General features: G+C 34.3%; 2 protein-coding genes across 3 annotated transcripts in view; both read left to right on the top strand.

The window, feature by feature from the left end:
* LOC108967900 overlaps positions 1-17,089 on the top strand; it is a 161,678-nt gene that overhangs the window by 99,553 nt on the left and 45,036 nt on the right. The window lies entirely within an intron of this gene.
* LOC108967903 lies at positions 8,868-9,456 on the top strand. The gene is made up of 2 exons (XM_018931576.1): positions 8,868-8,955; positions 9,050-9,456. The coding sequence occupies exons 1-2, from the start codon at positions 8,911-8,913 to the stop codon at positions 9,347-9,349; spliced, it is 345 nt and encodes a 114-aa protein (XP_018787121.1). The 5' UTR covers positions 8,868-8,910; the 3' UTR covers positions 9,350-9,456.

Here is a 17,089-nt window from a genome sequence, read left to right as displayed (position 1 = left end):
ACAATTTTTATTGAATATATAGACTAAAAATAATTATATATAAAATGCTTTCTTATATATTTTTAGCATTACTTGTACTACATATTTAGAAAAATTTAACATTGTTCAAGTCACACGAGGCACCGAAGGCGCACAACAGGTTGTCCATCGCTGCAGTGATTTCTGCCTACTAAAGATTACCTTCTGTCGAAAATAATTAAAACTTGACAAAAATGGTAGTGGTGGTTGCTTATTAAAGAAAAAATGTTTTTTTGTACGAATTTTATCCAAATTTTTATGTACGAATTTTCCTAAAGTTTTCATCGTTTTTGTAGCCTTTAAGAACGAATAAGTGAGGTAAAATAACAATTATTGCATCATCGAATATTTGTTTATAATGTAGAAGTACACAATTTTGTTGTTCTGAAAAATTAAGAAAAATGTCAGCAAAATTCTGCCCCTTAACATAGTTATGAACATAATATGAACACTTCAACAGTTCCTGCAGGGTGTAGAAAGAATTATTAATTCGTTTCTCCCGACATAAGTTGAGTGCTCACTGCAAATACATTGGGTTTGATGCAAAATAAGACTACAAATACATGCATATACACAGTCACTCGAGTGTGCTGCAACAGGTTTTTTCTCTGTTGCTGTATTTTGAAAAGTTTGCAATATATGAGAAGAAGAGTTCAAAACTAGGTACAACATTATGGTTTCTTAATGAATTTTAATGAATTGCAGCAAAAATACAATTAATTTCGGTTTAAATAAATGAATAATACAAATCTAATGCTGATAAGTAAATAAACTATGAACAAACTTTTGTATTATTTCAAATAATCTAAAATAAAGATTTCGAGCCGCTTTAAGCTCGACGAAGAAAAAATAAGTAATGCTGTACTCAACTCAACTTTAGCTAGAATTTCAATGCCTCACCCTTTATAAGTACACAACTGAGGCATTTTCTGAGTTTGTGTTAGTAAATCAGGAGAATACCAAAATATTGGGGAAATCCCAAAGTCGCATATGATGCAAAGAAAATTTTTGGGGTGAAAACCAAAAACATGATATGAAATAGTTGATAAGAGCTAAGCAAATATGTATGATGAGAGCTATGAAAATAAATGCGGGAAAATAACTTACAGCTTGTATACATTGTGACAAAAAAAGAACCCGTAAGTTGTAAATAAAACGTAAAGTGTTTAATTATTCATCAATATTTCTTTTGCCGCTTTCAAAGTAATCCCCGTCAGATGTAATATATTTTTGCCAACGATTTGTCCTGTTCTCGAAACGAAACACTTTTCAGCTCCTTCAACGCATTCAGCTTTATCTCTTCGATCGTCTGAACGGATTCTACCCAGGAGAAATTTCAATTTGGGGAACAAGAAAAAATCACATGCAGCCGCATCTGTTGAATACGGTAGTTGATCATTGGTATTCATTGCATTTTTAGCTTTAAATTCGGTTCGCAATTGTGTGTCGATGCGATGGTGCAGTATCAACGTGTAAAATCCATGAATTGTTCTTCCACAATTCCAGCCATTTTGGACGGATATTCTCACGCAAAGGCTTCAATATGCTCACAAAAACAAAATAAAAAAAGTCCTCATTAAACATCTGTCTGCCCGGAACGAATACATAATGCACCAAAGCACGAATATCGAGAAAACAAATGAGCAACACCTTGAATACGCTTCAAGGGTGCATTTTGGCAAATTTGTATGTTGCTATTCGTGCAGATTTTTTGTGAAATAATGAAGATTTCCTTATGAAACTTGGTTTTGATTGATTGCTTTACCTTTTTTTGGAGAGAAAAGGGCATGTATATACTAATTTCAGATCGTTATCTAATTTCAATCTATACTAATAGATTAAGAGACAAACATGCTTATGCCCACTGAAGCGGCAGCAGTGAGTTAACTTTTAAATGCCGTCGCATTTTCATTGATGTGGCAAAATTTCAATTTTTTTTTTTTTTTTTTTTTTATTTTTTTTTTTTATGGGGAGAGGTGCTGGCTAGAAAACATGAAAGAAGATTGTGTTTAATTCTAATTGAGAAACTCTTCATGAAATCCATTTGATTCGTTAATGAAGGCTTAAAGCTTTCAGCGTCCGATTTTTACACAAAATAACGGTCAACTAAGAACATTTCGACAATTTTAGCCCGCTTGGCTTCTCCCAATTTTATTATCCGCCTACCGGGAAGAAGAAAGAAATAAGGAGCCCCCATTTAAACCGCTGACCTCGCCAACCGTGCCCATCGCAAACGGACTGAGTTCGATATCCATTGACATCTTGCCTTCTATTGCAGAAACAATGGACCACGCTTACACTATGTTTCCTTGTTTCCTTCGGGATGTTTCAGGTTGCGTGACAAGCTTAACACACCCTGGGTGTAAAATGAAAACATAGTATTCATATACAGCGATAAACATTACTTTATTTGTCATAGAATTACTTTCCTGTCGTTATCTCGTTTAACACAAATTATACAACCGATCTGCGGTTAAGCGAGTAGTTCCTCATACACATAACGTAAAAGAAAACTTATTTTTTTTTTATAATTACCAATAACAGTGTAATAAATTTGAATATACATACACACTATCTATCATCATTTATGTATGGAAACTGTAGCTCCATTAGTGAATCGAATTTCAATTCATTCAATTTGATTGCAATGTGTTTAGTTTCTAATGTGAAAGCATTAAAGTGCAATGACAATGCACAAATGTCTAGGAAATACTGCACCGAAATAGAAATAATCAAATTGCAATAGACAAAACCGCAACAGAAAAACTGGTTAGACGCGTTTTATCTAACATCAGCAACACAGCGTGTGGCGCTGTGTCGCTTCGTGTGATTGTTTGTCAGTTGCATAATCGGAAAAATCATAAAAAATTGACTAAACCGCACTCGCAGCAGTTGGTTGCGGCCGCAAGACGCTTCACTAACCCAATAGAATCGGCCTGGAAAATGCGCAGAGCGAAGAAATACGGCGAAAAGGCAAAAGCGAACAAATACGAGTAAGTGAAGCTGAGAAGCTGAGAAGCTGAGAACTGGTGGCGAAATGTAATGCAAGAAAAGTGTGTGAAATGTTGGGAGCATATAAAATTAAGTGAAATAATAATTTATGAAAGTTAGTTTTTTAGATTTTGAGATATGAATATGAAATTTTGCACAGGGCTTTTTTTCCGAAAGAAGCTGCCGATTTTCCAGACTCGCCGATAGCGGATCACTGTTGCATATATCTGCACGAAATTTTACATAGATTGTTGCCAGAAGCAACGCTGTCACTTCTGAATATATTTTTAAGATCGGACCTCTATAGCATATAGCTGCCGTATAAATTGAACGATGAAAATTAAGTTTTTTTATGGAAAACCTTTTCATTTGATAAAATATGATCATGACGCCATAATCTCCGATGAAACTATATAGATCGGATTAATGTAGCATATAGCTGCCATACAAGCTTAACGATCAAAACTAGGAGCTGGGGTGAAAAATTATTTTATATGCTAAGAAATCTTCACGAAATTTAGCACAAATTATTTTTAAAGGCAACTCTATAATCTCCAAAGAAACTATACAAATCGGATTACTATAGCATATAGCTGTCATACAAACTGACCAATCAAAATCTCTGTTGAGAAACTCTTTTATTTGATAATAAATCTTTACGAAATTTGGCCCAGCTTATTTTTAAAGGCGAGGCTACCATCTCCGGACCTATATAGCATATAGCTTCCATAAAAACCCTTCGCAATGAAGTGCCCTCATCTGCACTTAAATTCATTTATGATAAATTAATTTAACATAATACGCTCTCAATAAATACGTCCCACCCTAATGCATATTCTTCCGTAATTTATTCATGTACACGCAGAGGTAAACATAACCCAGTGCCCCCGGCAAGCGCTGAAAACTTGCAACGCCGCTTTACCGCACACCTTCTTAGAGCTGTTTGTTGCACAGTTACTTCGAACTGGTTTGTCTTACTTCATTTATCTCATATGTTTATGATTTTTCTCAGTAAGTTAGTCGGTAACAGCAAAACTGCAGCGAAAAAAAAAACGCAAAATCCAAGAAAATCGTGAGAGTGTGTGTGTGTGTGAAATCAGCAATTGTTTTGCTGCTTAGAAGTTGACAGTTGATATTTCAACTTGAAAGTAGTGTCCCTACTAAAGCACAAACACACAAACAAATGAAGAAACACCTTTGAGCGCATATATGATATATACATATATATATATATATATATGGAGGTTTAGGTATGTCCGTCCACCCGCTATGTCGCTGACACATTTGCGCATCAGCGCCCAATCGGCAGACGCAGTCGTGCGGCAAATGAATAGCGGCGTCGGCAGCAGTGACTGGAGTAGCAATCATGTAGGAGTACAAAAAAGTTACCATGACAACAACAACGTTGAGTGGCTGTGGCTTGCGGTGCCATTGACTGCATTTGTCATATATCTATTGTTGTTGTTGTTACTACTGTTGCGGTTGCTGCTTTTGTTATTGTTTATTTCTGCGCCGCCTGGCAGTTTGAAAGACGTGCATGCGTTTGTCAAAAGCGTAAGACGCGGCTGATGTAAGTGCATTTGCTGATAGCAAAAACAAAAAGCGAAAAAAAAAAAAAAAATTACTTTGATTTCTTATTTCCAGTTGATTTTTAGATTTGTATAAATTTTCTTTGCATTTTCCCTGCTCAGTCAGTTGAAAGTTTCAAAGTGCAAATTACTTTCGCAGCAAGTTCTTCGATTTGTTGACTACGATTGCTCACTGAAGCGGCAACAGTGGCTTAAGTCTTAAATACCGTTGCATTTCGATCGATCTGAGAAAATATCTATCTTAATTTTTTTTTTGCAGAAATGGTGCGTAGAGAGCATGAAAGGAGGTTGAGTGTAATTCCGACTGAGAAACTCTTCATGAAATCCATTTGATTAATTTAACAATTTAAAGCTAACAGTTAGCTAGGAACATTTTGACAATTTTAAGCTCGTTTGGTTTCTCACAGTTTTCTCATCCATCTAGCAGGAGTAGGAATGGAATAAGGAATCCTCATTTAAACCACTGACCTCCTTGACCAACCGTGCCCATTTACATCGCAATCGGATCGAGTTGGATATCTATTGACGTCTTGTATTCGAGCAGGGATCCAATGGACCTGGCTTGCGCTAAGCAGGCGCTGAACGATGGTTCGCTCCTGTGCGACTGCAAGTTCCTTTTGATCTGGAGTAGATAACATGAGAGCAATACTTGCCCTTAACAAAATTCATCTTTGCGCAATAGTAGTTGTTCTTATTGGACACTGCCCAATAGACATTCATGCAGTAAGGTTAAAATTGTTGACGGTCGAAAGCTGTCAAAGTAGTATGAATTAGGTTGATTTGTGAACATCCAGGCATTGTCTCCTCCAGTGTCCAGGCTTTACAAGACTGACGATGAGCTCAGCAAACTTACCCCCGACGACGAGACATTGTGATGGGTTCAAAGCGCTTTAAGAATCTTATCTATGTTCTAATATAAGGAAGTTTTAGGTAACACAGCGAGCAGGCGTTCAATGTGGGGTCAATTTTATAATCGAACTCTTAACCCAACTTAAGGGACACACCTAGTAAGACCGCATAAAGGAAAGCGATTTTTCAAACTTTTCAGCGATTTTCGGCGGCCCAAAGAAAAAGGTCCTTCACTGCTGCATTGATTTTGATCTTCTCGTTGAACGAAATCTAAAAAGAAATGTTTGCTTTTGTGACATCAGAATCCGAGGTTATTGTCTTCTTTTCATTGGTAGGGTTTTTAACGTGATGGGTCCCAAACTAAGCGCATAACACTGGGGAGGGGATGATTTGCCTTCTGAGTTTAGCTCATCCTCAATCGGATGTTCTTTGACTACCCAGAGGATACTTGATCTAAGACCGAACGTCGTGAGCTACTTGAGCTATATATAAAAAAATTTTCTGGACTACGTTTTCTGACCTTATGATGAAAAAGTACGGTGGAAAAATTACGTTTTTTTGTTTTCAAGGAGGACTTTACACTTAAAAGTTTGATTTTTTAACGGATCAAAATTTCGATTTTATTTCTTTTCAAAGCTATACCTAATGAAATATGAAAAAAATTGATCGACACGCCTAGTGTCGCCGCTTAATCGCAGCTCTTGTTCAAAACTCCACCCAAATCACCACTCCTCCTGGAATGACCCCATGTGTCGCTGTTATATTAATCGTTTTCAATCAGAGACCAAACTCGTGCAACAGACATCAGCTGGTTGCATGCAAGACATCGCAAAATAATGACATAAAAAAACAACAAAAGCAAAAAAAGCATTGGTGAGACAAGATAAGCAATGCGGCAGTGCAACAGGTTATCTTGCAGTAGGCCAAGTCCACAAGCAAGCACGCATGCGTAAGGCAATGTGCCATAACACAACGTAATACTCTCGCACACACATACAACACACACATAAATAGTTTATGTTATGAAGTAGCTGCTTCAGCCACATGAGAAATGCGTTGCAACTCCAGACGTCAAAGAGCCACAAGTTGAGTTGAGTTGGTTAGTCAGTCAGCCGCTAGTCGGGTCTGGCGATCAGCCGGTCAACCAAGTAACCGTGCGGCCGGCCAACCGGTATCATCCGATGACTGTACATTGACTTAGCGGTTAATTTGTGTTCTTGTTTATAAATAAACATAATGAAGTCAATGTTGAGCAGCAACTACTCTTGCTGTTCGCTTTTGTTATTGTTGTGATTGATTTTTTTGCTGCTTGCAATCAGCTATTGCACAATGATTGCACGACTTAATGTGGTATCAATAAGATAAAAGCATATATACAATCATACATATATACATACATATACTCTTTTGTGGCTTCAGCCCACCCCGCTGTTCTCAGCACGCTATATGCATGTATGTATATAACTACTCAATAAAAGAGTTGCAGTAAAACTAATAAAGGGTGTCGTATTGATTACTTGCCACAAGAAATGTTTGTATGTATGTAAATATAGTATTTTGATTTTATTGCAGTTTGCTGAAGTGGTAGCAAACACCGTAATTTGCATGGGAACATTTTCTCTTGAGTTTGTTGCATCAATAACCGCCTTGCCTCCGTTTCGTGCGCTGCTATCGTTTGCGGGTGTTTTAAGTCGGCGCAAATCAAAAGTTCCGCATTTTTTTTTTACGAAATAAAATAAAGAGAATTGAATAAAAATTCTGTTGATTGAGGGGAATTCTATAAATAACTCTTTGATTTGCATTTTGATTGGCAGTTCTCTACGCTTTTGTATTGTAATCTGGTAATTGAGGGCAACAGTTGCAACATGTGAACCATTCTTGTGCTTGCGCTCACGTGCGTGCACTCTGGACAGAGCGTGAGAAATATATCATAATGACTCTGTGTATTATATTATTGGTATATTCATAGCAAGTTTCATATCGTTACTTAAAATACAAAACAACGTATCATCAAAAAAATTTAAATTGGTGTTTTTATTGCTTATGATTCACTGAATCAAATTACATACAGGTAGCATAAAAATTTCAGTTGCCAATACATATATAACCAATTTATAACCAAAACTCAAATTTTGTTTTAATATGAGTGGTTTTTATTTATCGTTTTTCCGCCGCCTGTAAACTTATGAAAATTGATGTTACGATATAGACTTTTCACTCGAGTAAAGTCAGCTAACAAAATTTAACTTCTACAAATTTTCCTTTCTTATGTGGTGCTATATGGTGCAGAGGCTTGAACGATGAAAACAACTGATGAGTTGACCTTGCGAGTTTTCGAGAGAAAAGTTCTGCGACAGATTTTTGTTCGTTAGCCATGGCGAATATCGCATTCGATGGAATGAAGAACTGTATGAGATATATGACGACATTGACATAGTTCAGCGAGCTAAAAGACGGTGGCTACGCTGGCTAGGTCATGTTGTCCGGATGGACGAAAACACTCCAGCTCTGAAAGTATTCGACGCTGTACCCGCCGGGGAAAGTAGAGGAAGAGGAAGACCTCCACTACTTTGGAAGGGCCAGATGGAGAAGGATCTGGCTACGTTTGGAATATCCAATTGGCGCCTTGTAGCGAAAAGAAGAAACGACTGGTGCGCTGTTGTTAACTCGGCTATTAAGAAGAAGAGAAGCTTCTGGACCTATCCGACTATTGCCTTGCTTGAAATGGTTGATGTCTTCGATTAAAGTTTTTTTTACAATTATCTAACACGGCTTTAAAGATATAATTTTAGGGACAGATAGGGCTTTGCCTATGCAGCGTCGTGTTCTATTTTTCTTTAACTAAAGTTCTTTGAAGTCCTTAGCTTAAACTTTTGGTCACAAAAAATTTATTTTTCAAGGATCCATCACGTTTCTTGGTAGCCAAAGTGACATTTTCAAAGCTATTTAAAGAAATTTTCGGAAGTTTTCAGAAGCTTTCCACATAGTGATGCTCTAAAAATAAAGGGAGATAGAGCTGTATGCCTCTACAAACTGTTTTTATGTAAGCAGTGTGAGATGAAACTGTGTGCTAGATCGTAATTAGAGTTGGAGACAGTTTAAAATCGAAAAAAAAGCGTTTCTTAATTGAGAATTCAGACTAATATAAGAATACTTCCTTCTAAGCTAAGAGAATGATTTTTTCTCAGTTTCTTTCAAGAATATCAACACTTAGTTGCTTTCTTCTCACCATTAAAAAATAAATGAAAAATTCCATGTGAGCAAGAATCTCATACATGTATAAACATTCCCTAAAATTATAAACACTACTTTAAATACAAATACATACATATATACTAAAGTATATTTCTACACACATTGCTACCTAGTTTACTCACATAAAAGTTAACTACAAATATAATTGGTTAGTAGTGCTCTTTAGCGACTCAAACAAGGCAGGCGCAACTGATAGCAGCTTACCGATATGGCAAAATGTTACAGCAGCTTTGCTGCTACCACTTTTTTAATGGTGAGAGAAAATTTGAAATGAGATACATATAATATTTAATGCAAAAATAGCTAAAAGCTGGACCGGTTTTAATTTATTCTCTGCCCCCGCATAGCTCATCGTGTTACAGCAGTGCGCTCTGCTTGTGCTGGTGAGCAGTGCTGCTGCTGAGCCAACAAATACAGCGCTTTTGGAAAAATTAGCACCAGATCATGTATACTTTCCCGATGAAATTATGGCGAAGCGAGTTGAATATGACGATTTCTTAGATCCAATTTCGGGCGAGGATGAAGATGAAGTGTCTTACAAAATTGCAGACTTTGCTTCAGAGGAGGAGGAGAATTTATCTGATACAAATGAGGCTGTTATCGGTTATGTGTCGTTTCTCTCATCTAAAGAGCACGCTTATCACTAAAAGGTTCTCTGGGGAATTAGTTTTTTATTTGCATATTGTTGGTGTGTTTCTAGTATTATTGTAAAAAAGAAAAACTATTTTAATAATGCTGTCAATGAACTTGAATATTTGTGTAAGCATCTGAAATAATACTTCAATATAAATGTGTAAATTTTTTAAAAAGTCTTATTGATTTTACCTGAGTGCTCATTGAAAATAGCCTAGCATAATTAGCTCAGTATTCTATTTTATTTTGAATTAGAAGTTACCCTAAACGCTTGCACTAAGTGATTGACCTCTAGGCAAAGCGAATACTAATAAATATTGGGTAGTCTAAAAAGTATTTTCTTATCTCTAATCAAATATATACCATTTTGATCAGCCACTTTTTGCCATTTTTAGAGACATTATTTCGGCAAAAAACTGCGACAAGTAATTTTCACAGGCTTCTCTGGAAGCCAACTTTACTTCATTAAGGCAGTTCTGCGTTGTCCTGATGCAAGACGAAGCTCTTTCTGTTGATCGGTTCTGGTCGGTTTTTTCGATTGCATGCTTCAATCTCTTCAGTTGTTGACAATAAAATGTAGAATCAATTATTCGACCAGGCTGGCCCAGCTCATTGTGGATGATTCCTTTTCAATCCCACCAAACACTCAGCATAACTTTTCGAGGAGTCAATCCTGGCTTTCAGACCACTTGTTGAGCGTCACCTCTCTTGGACCATGATCTTTTTCGCAAATCATTGTCGTATTTTAACCACTTTTCACCTCATGTTACCATTCGTTTCAGAAATGCTTCGATTCCATTTCGTTTTAGCCAAGAATCGCAGATGTTAATTCGGGCCATTACATTTTTCACGGACAATTCATGTGATATCCAAACATCGGGCTTCTTTCATACGATTCAAAACCGTTTGATGATGAATGCTTAATTCCTTAGCGATGTCATGGCTGCTCATGTGACGGTCCTGATCAATTTTTTCTATAATTTCATCGACTTTTTCAATCATTGGTCGACCAGAGCGAGGTGCATATTTCAATATTTCACACTTGGTATGCCCCTTACACATTCGACTCTACTCTAGTGATAACAAATAACTTAAGCTTCTATTTAAGTGCAATCAAGTTCGTGATATTTTTTCAATGTACGCCACCTTGCCTTTTTGAACAAAAATTTCTTACAGGGTGCACTAACACTGACAACTAAATATTGAGCCTCCAAAGCGATGTTGCATTTTAAGCATTTTAATTGACATCGCTCAAGTGGTTTTATTGAATTTAAAATAGTTGCATATTTTGAAGCTAAAATTGTCATGGCATTAGGCGGAATTATAATCTTTGCACACTGAATTCTATATATAGACTTCAAATGAATATTTTTTTTAGTCGTGCGCTGAGCTCAGTTTACTAAGCTTTGAATTTCTTTGTCAGTATTTTCACAATTTAGCAGCGTTTTAGAAATTGAAAAATACGTTTGATGTTTAGATAAAATTTTAGACGTCAAACGCAGACATGCATTCAAATTTATATTATTAACAAAATGCTTATACAATAATAAATATATATAAAAATAAACTGAAATAAGATTAAAGCATGTTTATGTTGAATGTATCTGAAATAAAATATATTGTAGCGAATATTTAAAAATACTGACAGTCATGTGAAAGACTTCATAGGAAGCAGAGTTTTATATTTATATAGTGTGTGTAGTAAATATGAGTAGGTGCGTATTCTAGTGAATATGTATGTGTACACATACATGCAGTTTCAGCATCTTTGATTCATATTTTATTCACATTACAACCTTAATGAAGTGCATTAAGTGGATTAAAATAAGCTAATTGGTTATTGGCTGCACATGAAGTGACCAATTGAGCGGCTTTGTCAACTTAACCGTCATCAAATGTGAGGTTAAAATGAAAATTGATAATTAATTATTGGATTAAGGGGGGAAACTTGCTTTAGAAGCTTCAAAAAATCGATATTTTTTTTGCTTAAATTATTTTGAAAATTATCTAAGGATATGTATGTCACCAAAGTTATAGATAGGAATTCGAAATTTTTCGAAGTATATAAGCGCTTGGGCAGAAAGCAAAAATTTTAATAAGCGATTTCTCAGTTTTTCGTTTTTACGATTTTTTTTTACTTGGCGGGCAGGTTAGAAAAAAAAAAACGAAATGTCGCAAGCAGTTGGGGCAAAGTTCATTATCTTTGACATTAAACTACCTTCTATTAAAAAAAAAAAAAACTGAGAAAAGTATAGTTTGCACACATTTTTAAACAACCTAAAGTAAACATGTTTTTGGTCAACATGCACTTTTTTTGCAGGTTTTAAAAAATTGTAGAATTTTCACTATTTTTGGAATTTTTTTACTTTAACTAAAGGATAAGCTATTAGTAAATATGAATATCTTTGAATTTTTGTCTCCAATAGAAATTGCGACTTGCATCTTGCCCATCGTGCGGCAAATGCACATGCGACAAGCATCGATAATTGCTTCCCAAAGGCAGAATATAAAAAATTTCGTATCCCTAAACTTGCACATGATGTTTAAATATAATTTAAATTACGCTTTAATAAATTATATATTTTATTTAATCCTCTAAAAGTCGGTTCTTTTAAGCCTCTAAAGCAGACTCCTCCCAACAACTTTTACTTTTCGCCTTAGGGCATTTCCGTTGGGATTCTAGATGCTTCCTCCATGCACCAGTTTAGACCCTTACTATTAATGTTTTGTAATTCTAATTTGGAACTTGACGAATATCTGTTACATATGTCATGATTTTAACTCACATTTGATTTATCTGATTCACATTTCGAAATAAGAAAGGTCATATTGCTCCTCTCAATAAATAATAAATGTTTGAATCTTAGCTATTGAAGTTGTTGTTTCTGTAGCTGAGCAGTTTTAGATATCGATGCCTAAAAACTCTCTTGCCTTTCATAACTTGGCTGATTGCACTCGCATGCGGATGCGCTCCTCGCGTTGGTTGGCAGTCGTATAATCTATGAAAATACCGTGAAGATTTCTTGTCAAGCAAAATAGTTTCTTCTGCAAGAACATGATTTTGATCGGTCAGTTTGTATGATTTTTCGAGAGAAGATAATGTGTGCAATATTTCAGATCAATATCTCAAATAAAAAGGAGTCAGTTTACGTATATACAGACGTAGAGATAACAAGCTTAATTTACCTAGTTCAAGGTATAAAAAAGTAACAAAAGTAATACAAAAGCTCATGAAAATTATTAATTCAGTACAAAATCTCTTTGTTCATCCAAGTGAATTATGAGAGTTAAATTGCCTTAAAATTTATTGCATTTTATATAGCATTTTTCTGCCACTGACTAACATTTTCCGCATATTGTCGCTTTTTAAGCGGAATTGCACTTCGCAAACGGTTTCAAATTATTTAAAGCACTTCAGAAAACAGTCATCATAACTACGTTGTTAATTGTTAAAACATACATTTAACCAATTAAATACATGAGTACGTTACAAATACAACATATTTGAGAAAATAAATATTTTTACATGCCTTTTCACTCTTTTTCATTATCAGTATGCCACACAATTCTCTCCATTTTCTCCATTTCTAACATTTACCACATAATTGCCTGAATGATTTTTTTTTTTTTGTATGAAATTTACTTTTTGCACTAAAGTGTTATTTATGAATAAGTGATGTAATATTTTTTGCAAATGCCACAAATGAAAGTGAAAAAAAAAAAAAAAAAAAAAAAAAAAAAAAAAAAAAAAAAAAAAAAAAAAAAAAAAAAAAAAATTGAAATAAAACGGCAAAACCTTAAATGGCTCGGTGGCATGAGAATATGTGTGCGCATATTTAATTACCGTTTGCCGGCGTTGTTAAGTGAAAAACTTTGTGTGGAGCAAAAATTTGCATAACGATATTGCCACAGTAAATTACTGGCGAAAAAGTAGCCAAAAATTACAGTTGTTGTTGTTGCGAAATGAAAAGTTTCGGGTTTAACTACATGCGCTTGCTTCATGGCGGTGTGGGGCGAGGTTTTGCATTTAAATATTTTTTACAAATAAGAAAAAAAAAAATAATAATAATGAAGAGAATTCATGGGATATACAAACATTATGAAGATAACCGGTTTTTATTGGTTTTTTTTTAACTGAAAGTGTTAGGTTAATTTAATTAATGATTGAGAAGATAATTGGGAGTATTAATAATAAGTTTAAAATGAATTTAATTTCTTATTAAAATAATAGAGCTTAAAAGTATTGAGTTTGAGTAATTGAATGCATTAAAAAAATATTTAGTAAGCAAAAAAAATGTACTTAATGAAAAACATTTTTTACAAGAGCAAGTTTTTACATTAAAAGTTAATGCATTTCGTTAGCTGGAAATTAAAAAGAAAGTAGTTAAAATCTAGCTTCAAAATTACAAATATTATTTTCCGGACTTACTTAAAATCTATAACAAAAAATTAATATTTTGAAATTTAATATTTAATTTTATTTTTAAGCATTTTCTGCATTTTCTTTGTCATCCACACACTTCGCACATTAACTTTAAATTCCTCTTCACCCAAATTCGTTGGCTGCTTACTAAAGCAGTTTTATTAACCCAATTATAAAGTTTTATCCAGTTCCGTAAACTTCACGGCTTACACAAAAGATTTACGCCATACGTGGAACGACTGAAACTTTTAGCAAACCATCAACGTTTTGCATTCATCTCCCGTTTTGCGGATAACAGGTAGGACGGCCTGTCGTACGCTGCGTATGCGTGATATGCGCGTACACACAGCAGGAAACACACAGTTTTCAGTTCTCATAAATACATGGGTGTGCGTGTGTTTCTTACAGCACTTCAACACGATTATGAAGCTAGCACTTCTGGAAACGTGTGTGCATGGCTGTGCCTGTTATATTTTGCACGCCTTGCGTTTAAATTATAAATTAACGCTTCTTCCTTATTTTCGGTGCTTTCAACACACACGGTCAGTTGAGTAACTTATGACAGTTGACGTGGCTGACATTGAATATATGAGAAAATGAAATGCGTTCGTTGCTTGGTGCGCAGAGATTGCTGTGAAGAATAGCTATAAATACGGGCTGTTGAATAAGTTATTGAAGATGAGCTTTATTTTGGTGGAGTAAAAAATATTTAAATAATATTGAAAACTTTTAAGAATGAATTTTTCCAGACATCCAAATTTCGAGCTATTTTTGGCAATTGATAAAAACAAATGCGCTTGATATTTTTACTTTTAATTGTTCTTACAACTTGTTTGCTCATATTTCAAGATTATAGAATAAAAAAAAAAAATTATTATAAATTGCCAGAAAGTTTTTTGAAGTAGTGGCGAAACAAGTATGCGTCGTCGTCGTCAGGATTTCTACACTTGCAAGCATAAGAAAAATATGAAAAATAACATATTCTTGTTTATTAAAAATTTCATTATATGTGGTATAAAACGAAACGAATTTTTTCAGATAATAGGGGCTTCTATTTTAAAGATTTTTTAAAAGTACCAGAAACTAGATATTTATAGTTATTGTTGGTTTTTATGGTAGAGATATAGTTAGAAAATATTAATGCCAAATTTCAAGTAAATGAATGTTTGGAACTTTAGTCGTTGAGGTAACTGCGTAGCTGAATAAGTAGTTTGGAAAAAAAATATATATATATATAGAATTTCGGCGACCGCTCAAATCCGCTGAAAATCATATTTATTTATTAAAAAACAAAAAAAAATCGAATATGTAAAAGACCTATTGGCGTTTTATCTTTCTTTATATTCTCTCGTTAAGTTCAAAATATCGATTTTTTTGATTGCTTCGCATATATAAGAAATGCATATGCGGAGATTGTCCAGGAAGTTATAGGACTGATTTTCTTCCACAACGACTGTACTTCGGACCATGCGTCCACCGACTGGATTCGGTAGAGTCCGTACCTAGCTAATAAACGAGCGGCCAGTCAGTTGTCTCCGAGCACTTGGAGAGTCAGGAAAACTTTTTTGTGCGATGTGTTTCTGTGAGTGCTGCAAGCCGAAAATCCAGTGTTCGTTAGAGCAGAGATCTGATCAAGCAGGTTTCTGTGGAAACAGGCCTTTTTGGAGGGCCGGGAATAGGTCGCTAATTAATGAACAAATCCAAAGTGAAAACGATGCTCATTGTCTTTTTTGACATCAAATCATCATTCACTATGAGGAGCAAATCTGGACAAACCGTCAACGCCAATTTTTACATGGAAGTCCTCAAAAACTCAAACGAAAGGTCCATCGGATCCGAAAAGACATAGCAGCTGATTATTGATTGTGTTTTTAGAAAATATTTTCACTTAGATTAACAGTCTCCAAAAACCTTAAAAAGCGACTTTTTCGAAATGCTGTTTTCAGGGTTAGTAATTTTCTCGGAAACGGCTGAATCTATCGATTTAAAATTTCACTTGAATTTCTTAGATATATAATATAAGATTTTTGGTAAATATTTCGATTTCTTGCGCAGACGCAATTTTGAAAAAATATAAATTTTAACTAGTTCTTCGCTCATTACTTATGTATACTCATCTATAGTAATGATATTTAATTAGAATTTTTTTTAGAGTTTTTGTTAGTTTTAAGCGGAAACATATTTCTGAACGCCAAACAACTACAAGAACTGGAAAAATTAAAAAATGTACATTATACACACCTAATATTATTATTTATTTTTTTCAAATAAAATTAAATTTCAAAAATCAGTCAAATAACGCACTTTTCTGCCTTTATAGTGATTATAACCCTTAAAGCACGTTCAATAGAATAATTTAATAAGACTTAAAGTATGAGCCTTTGCTTAAAAGATAATATAATTTTTAAAAATCCATAAATCGTTACTTTTGCTGATAAGTGACGGAGAAACACAAGTACATATGAATTTCACATATAACGAAATATAGTTCAAGAACTCAGCAGTCAAGTTCAGCTTATAACACTTTCTCTCATACTGATGCACGAATCGTTAAAATGATACTGCAAGCAATAAATATTTTCTGTTTTCACATGTACATATGTATATACTTACTTGAGTTTTTAATAACATGCAGTTTCTAGGCACTTTGGTGCCATAATCATTTCAAAATGAGCAATAAAGCATTTTTATTGCATACATTGATGATATACCAGTATATCGAATGAGGATAAACATACCTTAGTATGTATAATATATAATTTATATACATAATGCAAGTATGACCTTCCACAGCATTCAATTGGGATTGAAGAAATGTTTAATTCTTGTTATTACTCGTCTTGTTCATGGCCAGGTCAGGGTTTATTGATGTATTTACAGTTTAAGAAACGTAATAGCATTCAATATTTTAAGCGGTAATAAGTATAAACGTAAGTATGAAGACTCAATCAGTTGTAGGGGGGCTAGCTCTCAAAGTTTCTTGAGCTCAATTTTTTATGAAAATTATAAATATCGAGTTGTGATGCCTTTAATACTTATAAGTATAATGTAAAAAAACTGTAAAATAAATATAAGCTTACAGGCGAAAGAAAAACGATATAGTGGAAACCACTCATATTGAAACTAAACTGGAGCTTGGTTATAAAATGGCTATATATTGGTTATAAAATTGGTTATATCTGAGAGCAGCAGCTGAAAATTTTATGCTACAACATGATGTAGAGAAAGTAAAGTTCCCACAAAAACTTCGCATTTATTTAAATTATTACAAAAGCAGTGATATATTTGTGGCACAGCATACTAGAGGATGTGGTTGTTGCTTAATTATTTT

This window comes from Bactrocera latifrons, unplaced genomic scaffold (assembly GCF_001853355.1).
Source record: "Bactrocera latifrons isolate USDA-ARS-PBARC rearing strain unplaced genomic scaffold, ASM185335v1 scaffold_2, whole genome shotgun sequence".
In the NCBI taxonomy this organism is placed as follows: Eukaryota; Metazoa; Arthropoda; class Insecta; order Diptera; family Tephritidae; genus Bactrocera; species Bactrocera latifrons.
The sequence above is the reverse complement of the archived record's forward strand: the minus strand, read 5'-3'. Positions and strand labels throughout refer to the sequence as shown.